Source organism: Chlorocebus sabaeus, chromosome 5, assembly GCF_047675955.1.
Source record: "Chlorocebus sabaeus isolate Y175 chromosome 5, mChlSab1.0.hap1, whole genome shotgun sequence".
Lineage (NCBI taxonomy): Eukaryota > Metazoa > Chordata > Mammalia > Primates > Cercopithecidae > Chlorocebus > Chlorocebus sabaeus.
The window spans coordinates 76,252,464-76,273,225 of record NC_132908.1 but is presented as its reverse complement, the minus strand read 5'-3'; the positions used below and the strand labels follow the sequence as shown (position 1 = coordinate 76,273,225).

The following is a 20,762-nucleotide window of genomic DNA, read 5'->3' as shown; positions in this document are numbered from 1 at the left end:
TGGAGGGAGGGGAGATATTAGCAATTCTGATTATAGATATGAATGTAATTTCAGGGGTGTTTTATAATTGCTTTTATGCTTTGATTAAGTGCCTCACGTAATACCGGGCTACAAGATGGGAGGCTGGAGAGACACGAGGAAACCCAAGGTTATTCACTAGCCTTAATGCCAGCGCCCTGAGAAGGCCAAAGAGGGCATATGTTTGATCATCAAATGCAGCACAAAATCTTTACTTCTCAGCTTGCCCTCTGTGCTTTAACACTCACAAACAATCTCCAAACACACCGCCGCTTATGTGTGTAGCGAATACCAATTTAGGGATAGTGATAGAAATTCCCAAAGAATTAAGGGCATTTTCTAAAAAGGTTAAGGGATGGGGGTGTGGGGGGCTGGTAATACGTTCAAAAGCTCTGTATCATCTGCATTTGCCATCTCATTCCTATTCCACCTGTCTGTAAAACAGACTTGCTCAGATCTTTTTCACCAGTGGAAAGGTTTTAGAAACAGTCCTTTCCAATAATGTCTGTCCAGTAAGATAGTCCTAAGGACACAGATTCAGCCTAACATCTTTAAACACTCACCGCCACTGGAAACCAGAGAACTAAACTTCTAGAAATTAGTTTACCTGATTTTTCCTTGAACTTCATTCTTTAACAATTTGCTATTCTTATGAAACCAAAACAAACAAGATTGTTATAATAATGATGTCGCCATGACAGAAGCAAGCTTCTTGGATCTAAGGATTCATACTATGCACATAAAATGAGTCACTTGGTCAGCTGGTCAACATGCACTCAACACCTCCCTAAGACACACTCACAACAGATGTTTTACTGACAGATACAAAGATGGACCATTTACCAGTGTTTGGCATGATACCATATGATATAATACAATATATGTTACTATATTTTATAGTAATATACTATGTTATATGATACTATACTTTATCATATTACATTACATTGTAATATATGTTAGTTATCTATTTTGTTACCTTTTGTTTCTTGACTAGCTCCCTCCTACAATACATAATAAAGGAAAGTAGTTGTGCATGCAAACTTTGCAGCCACGTCTGGATTTACATCTTGTACCACACCTGCCATGTGGCCTTGGAAAAGCCCTCTAAGGTGTGCCTAAAGGGAAGCTAAGGGGGTACCTTAGCATCATCCTCTGTCAAATGTAAATAACAGCAGCACATATCTGATACGGTTGCTGGGACAATCTGATAAGTTAAAAGTAAGGGCAAGGCCCAGGTGAGTATCATGTCTGAGTTGGCTATTAGTAATGCTGCCATTTAATGGTGGGTTCCTCAGTGTTGCCCTGGGTGACGGCTTTTCCATCACACTCAGACAGACTCAGAGAATTATCCAGGCCCCTGTCCCATACCATTTCTGAACCCACGTCTGAGCCAATTAGATATCTCATCTCTTTGCCACAGGGGTTGCCTCAGGGGTGGGCATATAAGCAGTCAAATGAACTAGACCCATGCAACCCAAACCATGACTTCGAGTGCCCTACTGGGGCCTCTAACTGGCTCCCATGAACTCAGCATAGGAGGATTAAAGGCTGGAACTACTACAATTATCACACTCTTATGCAGAGCCCTGGTCTGGAGTCCACACAGATGGAAGGAAGCCAGTTCCAGTGACACTATATGACCACTGACCCCAACTAGCTCTGTCCCTAGACCTCTGGGCCATGCGAACCAATGAGAATCCTTTTTGCTTAAACAAATTCAGGTCAAGCATTTGTTCATTTGCAACCCAAAGATCATTGGCAACCCAAAGAGGCTAAATTGACATTCCATTATACAGATGAAGATAATGAGACTCAAAAAGCACATCAAGAACTCTTCTAAGATCACACAATCAGCGAGGTGATACCCTACCTAATGGATACATTGTGAGGCTCCCAAAGAGAGGTCAAACTACAACCCTGAGGATACAGGAATGCAAGGTAGGAACCCAAGAGGGCTTCTGGAGCTGGGAGTTTAGTATTAGCATCAAACTTTTACTAATGGATGCCAGACGCTCTGTTCAGAGCTTCAGGTGCAACGTCACATCACATATGAGCTGTGCCTTGAAGAATGGGCATGATGTGTGCATGTGGAAATGAGGGTGGGCCTTGCATTCTTATCTGAAGCTTACAAAATAGTGTCTGTGCACCTTGAAGCCCTGGGAAAAGCAGCTGTGACTCAAAGCTACACCAGAGCTCTCTCCAGCAGCAGCAGGCAGGGCTGGACTAGGATGCCCCACTTACACTCAGCCACTTAATCTTAAGCCTCCCTTCCTCCAAAAATCCATCCCAGCAAGACTGGACTGCAGATCACTTCAGTTCCAGAGCTCGTATATCTCAACCATGTTGTCTACTCAGTTCCAGCTAAGGGATATAGGCTAATGAGTGAGCAAGATAAGCGTCCTGGTAATTGAAGGACGGGCCAGTCAGACTAGTGAGAGGCGAAGGTAAGAAGTGCCGTGTTGCAACACAGCGGCCGGCCACCCTGCCCCTTTCAAAGTCATGTTTTCTGGGACATTTGGCAGGACATTTCGTGTAGGTTAGAGCTTCAAAAAAAGAAGCAAGGAATCAGACAGTGTGGTCATTTCCACTGAAGAAACATTTATAGAGCGCTTACTGTATGCCGAACTCTGTAGTAGGCGAAGGAGATGGAGAGAAGAGAGGCGGTGTCCCTGTCTTTAAACAGTTCACAGGTGGGTAGTAACTCCCGGGGCACTGTGAGGACTCAGACACAAACCAGCAGAGAGAGTGGGCACCTGGCCTGGCTTGGGAGCCAGTGGGCAAAGAGAACACAATTAAGACTTTTAAGAGGAAACCCAAGACCTGAACAAGAGTCAAAATTAGCCAGAAAATAAAACGGAGGGCAGGGGAAGTGGGAAGAGGGAGCAAAATCCCTCCTTACAAGGGGAGCAAAATCATGCCAAGACTTAGGAGAGGAGAGAAAGAGGCCAGGTTACGAGGTAAATACAACTTTAAGGCAGGAGCAGAGCAGACAGAAGAGGGGAAACTATTCTATTTCTCAAGTTCCTAGTATGCCCTGGCCCCGTACTGTGAAATGACGTGTATAGAGTGTGGGCAGAGTCCCTGGCACATGTTAACAGAGGCTGCTCTTTTGGGCATTCACTCAGGGCAGGCACCATGCCAAACGCTTGGTATACATGCTCATCATTATCACAAAATCCCTGTCTACCACTCACTGAGAAAAAGACGGGTTCAGAGAGGTCAGCTAAGTTGTCTAAGGTCTTACACTTGGGGCACAGCAGGATTCACATCCTCATTTTGGCACCAGGCACCTCCAGGGTATGTCTCCCTGCGCAGTGATCCTCCTCACTGTGCTGCCACCAAAGGCTCTAAACAATGTCAACCTGAAACAGCAGCATCCTCTGGCCTGGAGATGCAGGAGGGGTTGGTTGTGCCATTCTGACCCTGCCTTGCTGTATCTGTTGTTTTGACCTTGAAGATGTTCCAAAGTTGCCACGATGACCCACCAATGCTCCACGGCAGCCCGACATGCCAGCTTCCGTCTGTCTACGGGAGTCTCGTCCCTATTTATACCTACCCTATATTCAGCCTCAAACGGCTAGGAACACTCCTCCCATGCAAGCAGGTTTGTTTTAACTGCTTCACGCAGTTCAGTCCACTTGCAGCCTGAAAAATGAGTTGAAGGAAGAGTGTGAAGGGCTTTGCGGAGGTCAGAGGGTGAGTCACAGGAAGACCTGGGTGCTGACCTCAGATGCTGTGTCTCCTGGTCGGTCCCTCTTCCCCAACCCCAACTGCCTGAGCTCACATCACTGTGACAGCGACCAAGCCTAGCCCCTCATCGGCAGCTTCAAGCTGAGCTGAGAGTCAACAGTCAGTGATGTTTCCCTGAAGGGTCTCCAGCACTCCTTCCAATCTCTGAGGATCCCAGGCTGGGTCTGCTTGAAACAGCCAGAGCCATGCTTCCTCAGGCAGGACACAGACAGCAGGTCATAAATCACTTCTGGGCTGGTTCCTTCTCTCATTCCCAGATTTCTCTGAAAGGGGTCGAGGTGAGATCCTGGAACAGGAGATTCTGCAACAGCCTGCATATTTACATCACTGTGGGACCAGTTGTAGCTCAAAGGTGGACACTGAAACTCTGAACTCTTCTGTTGAAGAAAATGCCTCTGAGCTCCCCAGCTTCAAAATTGGCATCAGGAAATGGCAGGGAAGTTGGTGATCTAAACTAGAGATAAAACAGGGAGGAAAGAGCTGATCTCAAATATGTTTTTATGTATACACACACAGAGCTCTTCCACTTAGCTTTTCTAGGTTACATCTATTTTTTATTAGTCTCTGAGATCCCAACTTTGGACAACTACTATGTATTTTGACAGGGCAAAGGTTTACAAAGACAAAGGCAGGTGTGAAATGTGACATAATTATCTAGTCATCTGTCTTCCCCAACAGAAAGATTTGCCTACACCATAAAAAAGTGAAGTTATTCCAGCCTGGCCAATAGGGTGAAACCCCATCTCTACTAAAAATATATTAAAAAAAAAAATTCAGGCATGGTGGTGGGTGCCTGTAGTCCCAGCTACTTGGGAGGCTGAGGCAAGAGAATCGCTTGAACCCAGCAGGTGGAGGTTGCAGTGAGCCAAGATTGCACCACTGCACTCCAGCCTGGGCAACAGAGCAAGACTGTCTCCAAAAAAAAAAAAAAAAAAAAAAAAAAAAAAAGTGAAGTTATTTTAGAATTCATTAGAAAGATATATGTAGGACTTCCAGATGGGGTCATTTAGTTTAAAATAACTCCAATTAAAAATTAGGCAGAGTCCATTTAAAATGTCCATTAGGGGACTTGAATGATTTCATGGGTCACTTTGTGTAATCATTGGGAGTTCGGAGGGACAGTCTCCACTGAGATGCCACAGGTCTTTGTCCCTTCCAATGTTGTTATCAGCAACTCAGGGGAAGAGCAGGAAATTCAGAAAACCTCCAACTATTTATGAGCTCCTCTGTGGCCCACACCATAGGAGACACTCCAGAGGCACAATCTTTAATCCTGACAATACCCAATTTGCAGATGACAGACCTGGCTCCGTGAGGCTAGGTCATATAAAAAGCACATCAATTTCATTTGCCATTGGCACTGAGCTGAAAAACAAATTAAAATTACCTGATGGCACATTCTAGATCCAAACCGATTTAGACAAGCCCAGAACGGACTGAATCTAAGGACATGGAGCTTATGGAGGATTGCTATGAATTTCTGTGCTTGGGTTCAAAAACAAGCACACAAATCCAGGATGGGGGAAATGTGAGAAGAAAAAGCCTGGGCTTGAGTCCACTGTCCATGAATGATGAGTCACCAGTGTCAGGAGTCTGCCAGAGAGGCTGGTGAAATTGCGGGCTGTATTAGGAGCAGACAAACTGCAGCTTAAGGAGGTGGAGCATAGGTGCTCTCCCTATGATAGGAGGCTCACACCTGGGTGTCTGCGTTCAGTTCTGAGACTTGAACCCTCAGAGGGCAGCAGGAACCAGGTGTGCCCACCTGGGAGTTAGTAACCAGAAGGAGTTGGCACTTAAAACCGAAACGTGGAAAAGTTAAAGACGCTGGCTATATTTTGAATGAAAAACAAAAAGCAGGGAAAGGGTGTCATATTGGCTCTTTCCAATTCCCAAAGACTCTGCAGCACAGAAGCACTTATTATACATGGCTTCGTGAGTCTGTAAAGTCAGGGCTAAGGTCTAGAAGAAGGGCGTATGACTTCATGTTAAACAAGAGCTTTCTTCACAATCTCAAGAACTGTGGGAATACAGATGGACATAATGGGAGGTAAAATTGAGATCAGCCCGTCACTGGAGGTGATCAGGTACATAGAGTTAGAGTCATGTTGTGGAGTTTTGTGGGCTCTGGGCACCGTGGCTTCTGTGGACCCTTTGTTCTATTAAAAATATTTTAAATTGTGTTTTACAACTGTGTTGGTATGATGACAGACATAATCCATGCTATACTACATTCCTCTTGTACTTCTACTTTTAAAGTTTTTTTAAAATGTTTTTCTGGACCCTCAAGAGTCTTGTGGGCTCCAAGAAAGGTGTTGGGCCGCATGGAGAAGTTGTCCCTGAATGCAGCCAGATCACCTAAACCAGATTCAAGTTCCTATACTGGTTGGAAGGACGGTGTTCAGATCAGATCTCCAAACTTCCTCCAGCCTGAGGTTCCACAAGTTGAATTCTGCCAGAGAAGACAGGAGTTCCCAAAATCTCTTTTTGAGATTGTTAACATGAATGTGTTTTAAAGGGAGCACAAGTTAAAGAACTATGTACATGCTTCAATGCCATTCTGTAAAAACTACACACATATACCCCAACTATTACAGATGGTAACCCCTGAGACCAAGGTTTAAGGACTGGGGTGGAGATGAGGAATAGCAGTTCTTTTATTTGATATCCTCTTATTTCTGTCCTGTTCAAATGTTTATATTTAACAAGGAGCATGTATCACTGTTATAAAGGTACTGAATAAAAACTACTAACAGAAGGTCTGTAAATTTTACTCTAATTTTATTTTGAGTGGATGGGGAGGTTCGCCCAATATGCTATTCTTTCTCAGATTAGGAATACTCCATTGTGATGGGGGATGCTGCGAGGATGTCACAGAGCATGTCTGGTGTTTTCAAGGCACAGAAAAACACATCAGAGATATCAGCAACCCCCACGTTGCCACCAAGAACTAAGGTATAAAACAGGGCTGTAAGGGACCCCTTTACTCAGGCGTCAGCCAAACAAACTCAGAAACAGAAATTCAGAAGCCACCTGCATTGACATACTCATCCTGGTAATCACAGGCGTGTCTACGTTTGGTCTGTATTTTCTAAAACTCTGTTTCTGTCCCAGGTCGAATGGCTGCTGAATGCCTTTGGAACAGGAGCTATGAATCACCCCGCCCTCAGGGCTAGGAAGGAGGGTGAAAAACTTCACAGAACTAGCACTACCGCACTACCGAGGAGCCTGTCCTCTGAGTTATCATGCATGAGAGACGCAACCCGCATCACGATCGCCCTCATATCAGGTCCCTTTTTCTGTTTCTGCTTTTCTGTTAATCAGTTCTGAGTTCACCACAATAAAAATCTTTGAAGGGCTGAATGCTTTTGAGACAAATTCCCTCACCGGTACAGGCTGTGAAGAGGATGAAAAAGGATGACAGTGGAAGAACGTATCATAAAGCTGACCCTAATTGAAGGAACACAAAAATCTAAGGGGATGCCTATCCCCTGAAAAAGGAAAGTGGAAACAAACAAACAGAAAAAGAAACCCGGGAAATCTATTGACTGAAAATGACAAGAGTGGGGGAAAACAGGCCCCATCATAATTTTATAGCTCTGCCTATTGTTTAAAACCAAAGAAGCCCTTTCATTCCCACGTTCAGGTGTGCACAAAACTATGTATTTAACACCTCCGGTCTGCGCGGCCGTGTTGGGTCTTTGTCAGGTGAAGAAAGAGAAGAAGGTTGGTACACCTTCCCAGGAATTCTCACTGAAGAAAACGTCTGGATTTTTTATATCTCTTGTGCAAAACAAACAGATTTCATTAAGTGATGTATATTGTTTTCCAAGGAAGAACCCTGCAGAGACAAAAACAAATAAGCAAATAAATGAAACAAAAATATGATTTAAAAAAAACCCAAATTCTTCCAATGCTAATTTACTTGTTATCATGGTTCTCTACAAAGGCAGAGATCACTAATTACAGGTTTTTCCAGAATACACATTTCATGTCAAGATCATCCAATCCAAACAGTGTACAGAAAGCCTAGGGCCTTCTCCTTTACTTTGCCCCCTACCCCACCCTACACATACGCCCCCATCTAAATGACACCCTTGGAAAGAAACCTACACATCTCATTTATCTATATTTTGCTTCCTCCCTCGCCTCCCTGTAACCAAATGTGAGTTGTTCTCTAACTGCACTGGAAAATCAGAATTTATTGTACATACGTTTGTGTTCCACTTAATAAAAAAACCTATATTTTAAGATAAACTTTGTTAGTAATTCATGAGGTAAGTGACTATTTATGCTAATCAGGCAGAAATATATTCTCAAGCATAATGCATTACATAAATTTGAATGTAAAATGTTCAATTATGAAGTAAATACAGGTAATGCAAATAATAAATTACCTCTAATAAAAATTATAAAAGATGTGTCTTGAAAGAGAGAGCGGCTTTAACTTACAACTGTGAATTGCTTAAAGAGAAAAGAATTAATACATGCTGAATTACTCTGATGATTATTTAGCACATAATTCACCTATTCGTAACGACTCCTAGTAATCAGAGTATTGTTTCACATCCTCCAATATGAGGCAAGACTGTTTCCTCAGCAATTTTACCCTTATCAGATTATCTCGTCTGATTCTATTAATTTTCTTCCATGAATCTGCTAACAGTGATTTGTGATTTACTTACCCTGCTAACTGAAGACTGTTAAAAGGATTTATCTAACACTAGACCTAAGAACAGGGTACGCCTTATCATTCAGTTACTCTGAAGAATTCTTTCTCAAATCAATTTAGTTGGTTTCATAGTGAAATTTAGTGGACACTGGCTAGTTCTGCCCCATAAAATCAGCTCCTAAACAAAGACTTCAGACACTATACCTGATGCATCCCGTTCTATTCAGGTTATGGATGTCTGACTCCAGCATGATGTATTTGAGTTGCTGTAACTCACAATCGGGAAAAATATATTCCTTTAAGCTTTTAATCTTTGTAATTTGGACATGTACAGGGGTTTTGTTTTTCACTTTTGCATGAAGTCGTTATGTATGTACTGATGTGAAACTATAATTGTGTTTCTGATGTTACTGTGTCACAATATTCTATGCGATGCAACCCATGCCCTCCTCCCCCTCAAAAATCTTCTATAAATATTCATTGCTTTCAGAAACTTTAATACTACTGGTCTGCATTGGTCAATAATGACAAATGCATGTATAAAAACAATGTATATTGTTCTACAGAGATTACTAGAGTATATACAGCAAGGGGATGTTAAGCAGTAAGAAAACACAGTTCACATTGTATTTGGATTAGATTGGCTTGGATAGAAGTGAAACAAACAATGTTAGCCAAGAAGTCTAAGGAAATGTGGCCCACTGTAATTGTACAGAATCAAAAACCTGAATAGTACTAATTAAAATGAGAGCGCTCAATTGTTATAAAAGAAATGCTGCTAACAGAGAACTGTAAATGTTTAGACACCCCTGTGAATCACTAAATAATAACGTAAAAAGGATAAAAATGAGAATTAAGTTGTAAGCCTGAGAGCACTACTGCTACACATCTAAAAAAATAATTCTGATCCTCTCTTTTTTTTTCCAGGAGAAAATGGGAGACTATAAAAGACCTTGCAATAAGAGAAATAAAAATACCATGTCTTGACAGCAGTGTACATAAATAAACCATAAAAATGTGCAGATAATAATATATTTAGCTGCCCAAATATGGGAATTTAATTTCTAGAAATGATATATAACAATGTAACAATTAGATACTCTGCCATGAATGTGTACGGCATAGTCTTCACCATTAGCAAATTTTGTGTATAAAATATTATTATTTATTATAATACTGCTTTCAGAGGCAGTGATCATACCTTAGAGCTTTTAACACAAATATGATGTAAAGGGATTAAAAATATAAACAAAAAATAAATTCTTTCTAAATATACTTAAATCCCTATTTTACATGAAAAATATAAACTTCAGACATTTGTGACTACTGACTTTTAAAAAGACCTAGAAAACTATTGTTATGGGCAATGTTAAATGACATAATGCCTATGTAACGGAAAGTGTGGATTTTCCTCTAAATACATAAACTATAATCCCTTAACTTCATTACTAGGTAAAATATTGTTAAAGAGAAGGAAAACAAGGGAATTCTGCTAGGTTGCATAAATATTGACATAATCTTCACTCTTTCTTCCCCAAACTGGTAATAGATATAGTTTATTCCACCCAACAAAATGCTCCTATAAAACCAAAACTACCCTTATAAACAACTTCTCTGCAGTCTCGAAGAAAAGAAACATTACTTGTCTGAAAAATACCGACAGCGCTGCCCTTTTCAGATTAGGATGTGCCTACAAATCTTTTGGGAAGTCTCCCATTAAGGATTCCTGGGTTTGCTGAAACTGCAGGCTACTAGGATCAGAGAAATTAACACAGGTCTAATCTGGTGCAAGGAGCGAGTGAGAGACACCTGAGGTTATAAATAGCAAAGTATGCTACGGGGTGGGGAAGACCATTCTGAAGTGCAATGTTCAAGATGCTGGCTTAATATATGACTAAGTGTCAGAAGTCAGGTTTTCTGAGAATTACTTTTCAGATAAACAACTTTATAGCACTGCACTTAATCTTACTAGAGACATCTCATTTATCACTGAATTACAAGTAACTTTAATTCTATTGATATTGCCATAAAGCCCGTTGAAAATCCCTCCTGGCACTTTTAAAGGGTTTGGGGCCCTGTTACATGGGGATCCGCTTGCAAAGGTCTCAGCCAGAAATTACACCCGGAGGGGGTCTGTATCCCCTGGCCTCCTTGTCAACAATCAAGAAGGGGAGGGGCAAAAATGATCCCTGCATCTGCCAGCACTTTCTTCGGCCCCTTTCCTATAGAGTCGGGTTCTCCCACTTCAGTCAAACTAACTTTCTGTGCCTCTTTCCTCCTTCCACATTGGGTAACCAGCTGCTTTTCACTTCATCGACAAAACTGGACACGGATCAATTTCAACTGACCTTTGCCGAAAGGTGGCGCTGTTGAGGTAAAAACCAACTCGCTCCAACAATAGTTTCCACTCTTCGATCTTTTTGCAGGCTTTTCAGAATTTTTTTTTTTTTTTTTTTTAATGCACCCTCCTAGAGTCTCCCCCCACCCCGCCCATGAAGTAAAATAAATACGATTAACAACACCAAATGCATTTCATTAATTGAAGGAATCAACAGTCCCAACTTCTAAGCAGGCGGACTGGTCTTCCAAAGGCCGGGTCGGTTTCAGGAGCTTTCTCTCCAAATAAATCTCTGCTTCTTCGACTTGCCTATCGCTTTAAAATCTTAGAAACAGAGTTAGTTGTTGGTTTTCTTCTTTCTCTTTTCTTTGTCTTTCTTTTTTATTTCTTTTTTGCATACACTTTAACAGAATCGATCTAGAAAATTGAACTACTTATTAGCATTTGCAACTGGGGTGGGGGGAGCAGCCTCCCCCAGCCCACCCCCCCAACTCTGGGTTTCCGGGCTAGTTCCAGAAACCGCGGTTTAAAATTTAACCCTTCGAGGGGAGCTGGTGAGGGCTGGGGTATTGTTTTTTCCCCTTGCTCCCCGCCACGATCAAGTCCGAAATAATTAAAGGAAACGTAAAAGTGCAAAGGGCGCGCCTGACCCTGATAAACAGAGGTCAGATTTCGTAAGGGGATGGGTGAGTGTGAGACTGTGTGTGTGTGTGTGTGTGTGTGTGTGTGTGTGTGTGAGTGAGAGAGAGAGAGAGAGCGCGAGCGAGCGCAATCTGAGTCTCAAAGGCCAAACTCTGGCCAGTCAGGAGCCGGAGGGCTGAGCCCGGCTGACCTGACTTTGAGCTTCCCTGGAGTTATCTCGCATAGGCGCTCGGTCCGTCCAAGGGCACGCGACGCAGCGGGCAGCCAGTCCCCGTGAAGAATGGCCTCTAACCAACTTATTTTACCTCCTTTTAAAGACAGTGATAAAATGGGCTTTCTCTCTCCACGGACTCACAGCATTCCGGGCAGGCGCACGGCGGGGCAGCGTCCAGCCCGCAGCCCGGATCCAGACACCCCAGCGCATCCCTTCCTTCCCGGTCCCTTCCCCTCCCCGGCCGCCCGAGAGAGGGACAAAGAGTTGCGGCCAAGTTTGAGCGCCGGGCACGGCCAGGCTCAGGGAAGGAAGGTCCCCCGGCAGACACCTGGGTGCCAGAGGTGGTGCGAGGAGGAAAAGCTGGGAGGCGAATTCATAATTCTGGGAGTGGAAGGCAGGCAAGGGAGGGGAATCAGGCCAATCCCAGCCGAGCGAGCCCCCGGCGAGCTGGGGCTCCGGATGGAAGGCCTGTCTCGCGCTCCAAAGAAAAGCAAACGGTCCTGCCAAGTCCGCCCGGGTTGCCGAAGCCCCTCTGGAAAAACTCCCTCCCCTCTTACATCAAACTTTGCGCCGGGCCTCGTTCCCTCCCGGGTAGGCAGCGGCGCAGGAAGGGTTAAGCCAGCCCGTCCCAGCTGACAGTCAGCTGATTGGGCCCTGATTGACAGCTCCGAAAAGTTTCCTTGTTTCTATACTATTATGCTAATCGCGGCCGCTCTCGCCGCCTCCCATTGGCCCGGAGTGCCAGTCAATTTCTCATTTGGACCTGACGTCACGAGTGCTATAAAACTCAGCAATTGCTTTAAACTCTTCTTGCTGGATCAGAGGCTTTAAAATCTTTTTTCATCTTCGAGCTGTAGCTCGGGCTGCTTGTCGGCTTGGCCTCCCCCTCCCCCCTTTGCTCCCTGCCTTGTCTTTCCCCAGGACTTCGCTATTTTGCTTTTTTTTAAAAAAAGCAAGAAAGAACTAAACTCCCCCCTCCCTCTCCTCCAGTCGGGCTGCACCTCTGCCTTGCACTTTGCACAGAGGGAGAGAGCGCGCGAGGGAGAGAGAGAGAGAAAGAGAGAGAGAGGAAAGAAAAAAAAATAATAAAGAGAGCCAAGCAGAAGAGGAGGCGAGAAGCATGAAGTGTTAACTCCCCGGTGCCAAAGCCCGCGCCGCCCGGACAGACGCCCGCCGCGCCTCCAGCCCCGAGCGGCCGCCGCGCGCGCCCTGCCTGCAGCCCGGGCCGGCGAGGCGAGCCCTTCCTTATGCAAAGCGCGCAGCGGAGCGGCGAGCGGGGGACGCCGCGCACCGGGCCGGGCTCCTCCAGCTTCGCCGCCGCCGCCGCCGCCGCCACCGCCGCCGCCACCGCAGCCCGCGGAGGACCTTCCAGAGCCTGAAGCCGCCGGCTCTGCGCGCAAGGAGGCGAGCGAGCAAGGAGGGGCCGGGGCGAGCGAGGGAGCACATTGGCGTGAGCAGGGGGGAGGGAGGGCGGGCGCGGGGGGCGCGGGCAGGGCGGGGGGGGTGTGTGTGAGCGCGCTCGGAGGTTTCGGGCCAGCCACCGCCGCGCGAGCTAGAAGCGCCCCAGCCCGGCAAGCTGGCTCACCCGCTGGCCACCCAGCACAGCCCGCTGGCCCCTCTCCTGCAGCCCATCTGGCGGAGCGGCGGCGGCGGCGGCAGGAGAATGGCATCAGAACTGGCAATGAGCAACTCCGACCTGCCCACCAGTCCCCTGGCCATGGAATATGTTAATGACTTCGATCTGATGAAGTTTGAAGTGAAAAAGGAACCGGTGGAGACCGACCGCATCATCAGCCAGTGCGGCCGTCTCATCGCCGGGGGCTCGCTGTCCTCCACCCCCATGAGCACGCCGTGCAGCTCGGTGCCCCCTTCCCCCAGCTTCTCGGCGCCCAGCCCGGGCTCGGGCAGCGAGCAGAAGGCGCACCTGGAAGACTACTACTGGATGACCGGCTACCCGCAGCAGCTGAACCCCGAGGCGCTGGGCTTCAGCCCCGAGGACGCGGTCGAGGCGCTCATCAGCAACAGCCACCAGCTCCAGGGCGGCTTCGATGGCTACGCGCGCGGGGCGCAGCAGCTGGCCGCGGCGGCCGGGGCCGGCGCCGGCGCCTCCCTGGGCGGCAGCGGCGAGGAGATGGGCCCCGCCGCCGCCGTGGTGTCCGCCGTGATCGCCGCAGCCGCCGCGCAGAGCGGCGCGGGCCCGCACTACCACCACCACCACCACCACGCCGCCGGGCACCACCACCACCCGACGGCCGGCGCGCCCGGCGCCGCGGGCAGCGCGTCCGCCTCGGCCGGTGGCGCGGGGGGCGCGGGCGGCGGTGGCCCGGCCAGCGCCGGGGGCGGCGGCGGAGGCGGCGGCGGCGGAGGCGGCGGGGGCGCGGCGGGGGCGGGGGGCGCCCTGCACCCGCACCACGCCGCCGGCGGCCTGCACTTCGACGACCGCTTCTCCGACGAGCAGCTGGTGACCATGTCGGTGCGCGAGCTGAACCGGCAGCTGCGCGGGGTCAGCAAGGAGGAGGTGATCCGGCTGAAGCAGAAGAGGCGGACCCTGAAAAACCGCGGCTATGCCCAGTCCTGCCGCTTCAAGAGGGTGCAGCAGAGACACGTCCTGGAGTCGGAGAAGAACCAGCTGCTGCAGCAAGTCGACCACCTCAAGCAGGAGATCTCCAGGCTGGTGCGCGAGAGGGACGCGTACAAGGAGAAATACGAGAAGTTGGTGAGCAGCGGCTTCCGAGAAAACGGCTCGAGCAGCGACAACCCGTCCTCTCCCGAGTTTTTCATGTGAGTCTGACACGCGATCCCAGCTAGCCACCCTGATAAGTGCTCCGCGGGGGTCCGACTCGGGTGTGGGCTTGCTAGTTCCAGAGCCATGCTCGCCACCACCTCACCCCCCACCCCCACCGAGTTTGGCCCCCTTGGCCCCCTACAGACACACAAACACGCATGCACACCACACACACACACACACACACACCCCACACCCTGCTTGAGTTTGTGGTGGTGGTGGCTGTTTTAAACTGGGGAGGGAATGGGTGTCTGGCTCATGGATTGCCAATCTGAAATTCTCCATAACTTGCTAGCTTATTTTTTTTTTTTACACCACCCCCCCCACCCCCGGACTTGCACAATGTTCAAAGATCTCAGCAGAGTTCTTCATGTGAAACGTTGCTCACCTTTGAAGCCTGCATCATTCACATATTTTTTTTTCCTTCTTCCCCTTCAGTTCATGAACTGGTGTTCATTTTCTGTGTGTGTGTGTGTTTTATTTTGTTTGGTTTTTTTTTTAATTTTACTTTTGGAGCTTGCTGTGTTGCCCACCTTTTTTCCAACCTCCACCCTCACTCCCTCTCAAACCATCTCTTCCGAGATGAAAGAAAAAAAAAGCCAAGTTTTTTTTTCTTCTCCTGAGTTCTTCATGTGAGATTGAGCTTGCAAAGGAAAAAAAAAATGTGAAATGTTATAGACTTGCAGCGTGCCGAGTTCCATCGGGTTTTTTTTTTAGCATTGTTATGCTAAAATAGAGGAAAAAAATCCTCATGAATCTTCCACAATCAAGCCTGCATCAACCTTCTGGGTGTGACTTGTGAGTTTTGGCCTTGTGATGCCAAATCTGAGAGTTTAGTCTGCCATTAAAAAAACTCATTCTCATCTCATGCATTATTATGCTTGCTACTTTGTCTTAGCAACAATGAACTATAACTGTTTCAAAGACTTTATGGAAAAGAGACATTATATTAATAAAAAAAAAAAGCCTGCATGCTGGACATGTATGGTATAATTATTTTTTCCTTTTTTTTTTTCTTTTTGGCTTGGAAATGGACGTTCGAAGACTTATAGCATGGCATTCATACTTTTGTTTTATTGCCTCATGACTTTTTTGAGTTCAGAACAAAAAAGTGCAACCGTAGAGCCTTCTTCCCATGAAATTTTGCATCTGCTCCAAAACTGCTTTGAGTTACTCAGAACTTCAACCTCCCAATGCACTGAAGGCATTCCTTGTGAAAGATACCAGAATGGGTTACAAATTTAACCTGGCAAACATTGAAGAACTCTTAATGTTTTCTTTTTAATAAGAAAGACACCCCACTTTGGGGACTAAAATTGTGCTATTGCCGAAAAGCAGTCTAAAGTTTATTTTTTAAAAAGAGAAATCTGCCCCATTATTTTTGGTTGGTTTTATTTTTATTTTATATTTTTTGGCTTTTGGTCATTGTCAAACGTGGAATGCTATGGGTTTCTAGTATATAATTTAATTCTAGTTTTTATAATCTGTTAGCCCAGTTAAAATGTATGCTACAGATAAAGGAATGTTATAGATAAATTTGAAAGAGTTAGGTCTGTTTAGCTGTAGATTTTTTAAAAGATTGATGCACTAAATTGTTTACTGTTGTGATGTTAAGGGGGGTAGAGTTTGCAAGGGGACTGTTTAAAAAAAGTAGCTTATACAGCATGTGCTTGCAACTTAAATATAAGTTGGGTATGTGTAGTTTTTGCTATACCACTGACTGTATTGAAAACCAAAGTATTAAAAGGGGAAACGCCCCTGTTTATATCTGTAGGGGTATTTTACATTCAAAAATGTATGTTTTTTTTTTTTCAAAATTAAAGTATTTGGGACTGAATTGCACTAAGATATAACCTGCAAGCATATAATACAAAAAAAAAATTGCAAAACTGTTTAGAACGCTAATAAAATTTATGCAGTTATAAAAATGGCATTACTGCACAGTTTTAAGATGATGCAGATTTTTTTACAGTTGTATTGTGGTGCAGAACTGGATTTTCTGTAACTTAAAAAAAAATCCACAGTTTTAAAGGCAATAATCAGTAAATGTTATTTTCAGGGACTGACATCCTGTCTTTAAAAAGAAATGAAAAGTAAATCTTACCACAATAAATATAAAAAAATCTTGTCAGTTACTTTTCTTTTACATATTTTGCTGTGCAAAATTGTTTTATATCTTGAGTTACTAACTAACCACGCGTGATGTTCCTATGTGCTTTTCTTTCATTTTCAATTCTGGTTATATCAAGAAAAAGAATAATCTACAATAATAAACGGCATTTTTTTTGATTCTGTACTCAGTTTCTTAGTGTACAGTCTAACTGGGCCCAACAACCTCATTAAAAGTGTAAAATGCATCCTTTTCTCCAGTGGAAGGATTCATGGAGGAATAGGGAGGCAGTAATTCAGGGTGAAATTACAGGCTGTTTTTTGAGGTGAGGAGGCTGGCCCCATATATCGATTAGCAATATTTAATATAGATGTAAATTATGACCTCATTTTTTTCTCCCCGAAGTTTTCAGTTTTCAAATGAGTTGAGCCGTAATTGCCCTTGGTGGGAAAACAAAACAAAACAAAACAGTGGAACTAGGCTTCCTGAACATGGCCCTGCGCTTCTGATCAGGGGCAAGCCCATCCAAAGACAGAGGAACCGGACAAATATGGCGCCTCAGAGGTGGCTTGGGCACATAGGCATTTAATGGTAAAGAGAAACAGCGCTTGCCTTTTCACTAAAGTTGATTATTTTTCCTTCTTCTCTTACACACCGTGATTTTCTTGTTAGCAAGGCCTGACAAGATTTAACATAAACACTTTAGACAAATCAAAGTTGTTTGTTTTGTTTTGCTTTTCTCTTTAACATTGAAGGTCATTTGTCTTAAATAGGAAAAAGAAAATCTACTCCTTACTTCCATAGTTCCAAGTACGTATCTGGTTTAAACTGTGTTATCAAATCATATTTCACCATGAATATTCAGTGGAGAACTTCTCTACTTAGATGAGCTAGTAATGATTTCAGATCATGCTATCCCCAGAAATAAAAGCAGAAAATAATACCTGTGTGGAATATAGGCTGTGTTTTCATTTATTGGTATTTACCCCAAAATAGGCTGTGTATGGGGACTGACTTAAAGATCACTTGGAAAGACTCAAAACTACCTTCACTAGCAGGACTCCTAAGCACTGACCTATTTTTAAATGACACAAATTCATGAAACTAATGTTACAAATTCATGCAGTTTGCACTCTTAGTCAACTTCCCCTAGCACACTAATAGAATGTTAGACAAAGCCAGCACTGTTTTGAAAATAGAGCCAAACACGATGGCTTTTGTTTTGTTTTTTGCAGTTCTTAAAAAAAGATAATATTGCAAGTCTGACTGAAAGACTTATTTTGAAGAAAACAGGTTGTGTTTGGTGCTGCTAAGTTCTGGCCAGTTTATCATCTGGCCTTCCTGCCTATTTTTCACAGAACTTGAAGACAGTGTATAACCTCGACATTTTGACCTTCCTTTATGTGCTAGTTTAGATACGCTCCTGAATCCACACTTAATTTTGCTTATCAAAAGTCTTAATAGTAAACCTTCCCTCATGAGCTTGAAGTCAGTGTTCTTGACTCCAGATATTTCTTTCCTTTATTTATTTATTTATTTTTTCCCTGATCACAACTAAGAGATACACAAACTCTGAAGAAGCAGAAATGGAGAGAACGCTTTTACAAAAATTTCAGCATCTGATGAAAGATTTTAGGCAAACACATTCTCAAAATAAGAGTGATATTCTGGATGTAGTTATTGCAGTTACCTCATGACGAATGAGGCCTGGATTGGGAGAAAAATACAGTTGTGTAGAATTAAGCATTTTGGTAGGAATCTACAAGGCGGTTGAATATAATAAACTTTAGAAAATCAAGTGCAGAGGTGCTGGCAAAAATGAGATTTGAGCGGCTGGCTGTAAGAGAGGGTTAACTCCTAGTAAAAGGCATTTTTGCAAATAACAATTACTGAAAACTTTGAAGTGTATAGTGGGAGTGGCACACAAATACATGTTTTTTTGGTTTTTTGTTTTTGTTTTTTTTTTACAAAGAACTCCTAAATCCTGATTAAGTGCCGTTCATTACAAATAAGTCTCTAAATTAAAAAAAAAAAATCATATGAGGAAATCTAGCTTTCCCCTTTATGCTGCGTTTGAGTCTTTGTCTAAATAGTGTTAAAATTCCTTTCATTCCAATTACAGAACTGAGCCCACTCGCAAGTTGGAGCCATCAGTGGGATACGCCACATTTTGGAAGCCCCAGCATCGTGTACTTACCAGTGTGTTCACAAAATGAAATTTGTGTGAGAGCTGTACATTAAAAAAAAAAATCATATTATTTGCAGTCATGGAGAACCAGCTACCCCGACTTCTGTTTAGTCTCCTTTTTAAATAAAAATTACTGTGTTAGAGAAGAAGGCTATTAAATGTATAACTTCCATAGTAATTAACTATGCCACTTGTCTGGGGGTTTCATAGAGACCCGTAGAAAAGCGCACTCCTGCTTTTCGATTTATGGTGTGTGCAAGTGAACAGGTGCGATGGTTTCAACCTGCCATACTAGTTTTTAAAATTCACTGAAATTACAAAGATACATATATATGCATATATATAATGGAAAGTTTCCCAGAATGCAACAATTAGCATTTTAAAAGCATATATAGGCATGCACATTCTAAATAGTACTTTTTCATGCTTCATTGTTTCTCTGGCAGATAATTTTACTAAGAAGAAAAATTGATATTCAACTCCCCTTCGAAGCCCAAACAAATGCATGGGCAGAGGCTCCAGTGGAGCTGAGCCCCCTGGTTTTCTCGTAGGCCCTAGACAGTATTGCGCTTATCAGTGATGTCAAACCTGCCCATTTGTCAGACATAGCTGTAAATGAAAACAATGTGCGGCAAAATACAAAGTTAGTTAAATACACACCCTCTGTGTGACTTTTTGCTCCCTTTTTTGCTCACAAACTCTCAAAAAAAATCACCTCCTTTAAATTTCCCTGGCTTCTTGCACATTTCCCTTTTCAAAAACCATGTAATAATTTTTTACAATGTATCTGACACATTAATATATTGACATCAAATAGGCAGAGGTTCTACTTTTGCCTAGCAGATAAATCTGCTATGGAGACATCATTTCCTCACTGTCTCAAAGCCATAACTACCTGGGCGCCTTTCAACACAGACCCCTCCGATGGGAAACGGTGTTTATTACTGAATGCAGGATGCTCATGCTCTGATCTTTTCTCCCTGGTGCCTTTACCCCAGTCATTTTTACTTAGCAACACCAATTCTAGATACTTCTGTTCTGAAGTAGAACCTCCCCCTTGCCACACCACCAGTTTTCTTGCTAAAAGCAGTGGACAGAAGGCAAATCGTGGTCACCCTCACAAACATGGCACACAGCTGTCTCGGTAGCTGCATTCCCAGCATGTCCTGGTCTAAGTATCTAGAGTTGCCTATGACACGTTCAAAGGCTCCCAAGCACAGTACATTGGGAGTGTTTTGCTGTTGTGGCCGTTGTTTTTGTTTAGGCCAACTTACTTCCGTATTCACATACTCTTGGCTTTATGAAATACACTCCTCCAGTCTACTAAGCCAATCAATATATTTAAAAGTCTGATTGCCACATGAGTCTCTCTCTCTGTATCTCTCTCCTCTCTCTCTCTCTCTTTTTGTTTTTTTCTGTTTTGCCTGCCGGTAAAGACTGAGATAGGTTGGAAGACTAAAATACATGAGTACATGAGTGACAACCTTCAGCCGTCTGATTTCCATGCCAGTAAAACACACAACCAAGCTCTTCTTAGTGCTGCTAATATAAACATTCACTAAGAGGGGATAGGAAGTGAGATTTACCAGCTTCACATTGCTGATTTGCAAGGTTCCCCACTACGATTCTCTGTCATTTGATTTTTCAAAAATAATTTTGTCCTTCTCTTTGAAGAAATGTCTTAGTTCTTTTTGTTTTGGTTTTTTTTAGAGAAGTTTTATCTGCAGTGATAGGCTCCAATTTTTATCTCCTCTGATTATTTGTCAGGATGCTGCATGAATAATTTGGGGCCTGTGCCTTTCTCTTTCCAAGAGAAACTTGGAAGTCGATTTCACTCTTAGCCCACCCTAAATCTAAAAGAAGATATCCGAAGTGCAGGCAGGCCATACAGTAGTTATAAAGGAGGTGGTCCAGGTCCAGCCACCTCAATCAGGATTTGTTTGTTTTGAAGTATTTGCTTAAAAGCAGAGCAAGAGCCTTAACCTACCTTCCCATAACACTGCTTTTCTCGCTTTTGATATAAATCTTCAAAATTCAGACATCAA

At 44.1% G+C, this 20,762-nt stretch overlaps 1 protein-coding gene and 1 long non-coding RNA gene across 2 annotated transcripts; one reads left to right on the top strand and one right to left on the bottom strand.

Moving 5' to 3' along the window:
- Window positions 1–6,532: 6,532 nt before the first annotated feature.
- Window positions 6,533–12,175, bottom strand: LOC140711701 (uncharacterized). Its single transcript, XR_012092984.1, has 2 exons — window positions 10,789–12,175; window positions 6,533–7,609 (listed from the first exon to the last, which is right to left on the bottom strand). It is a non-coding gene; the product is annotated as an uncharacterized lncRNA (long non-coding RNA).
- Window positions 12,176–12,442: 267 nt separating this feature from the next.
- On the top strand, window positions 12,443–18,798 carry MAF (MAF bZIP transcription factor). The gene is made up of 2 exons (XM_007994150.3): window positions 12,443–14,415; window positions 18,652–18,798. Exons 1-2 carry the CDS (start codon window positions 13,298–13,300, stop codon window positions 18,743–18,745), a joined length of 1,212 nt encoding a protein of 403 aa, XP_007992341.3. The 5' UTR covers window positions 12,443–13,297; the 3' UTR covers window positions 18,746–18,798.
- Window positions 18,799–20,762: the final 1,964 nt, after the last annotated feature.

What these genes read in the sequence shown, in the direction of transcription:
- MAF (XM_007994150.3), top strand. Translation starts at nt 13,298, where the DNA reads ATGGCATCAGAACTGGCAATGAGCAACTCCGACCTGCCCACCAGTCCC. An exon ending in TCCTCTCCCGAGTTTTTCAT is followed by an intron (nt 14,416 to 18,651) that starts GTGAGTCTGACA and finishes TTCCAATTACAG; the next exon opens with AACTGAGCCCACTCGCAAGT.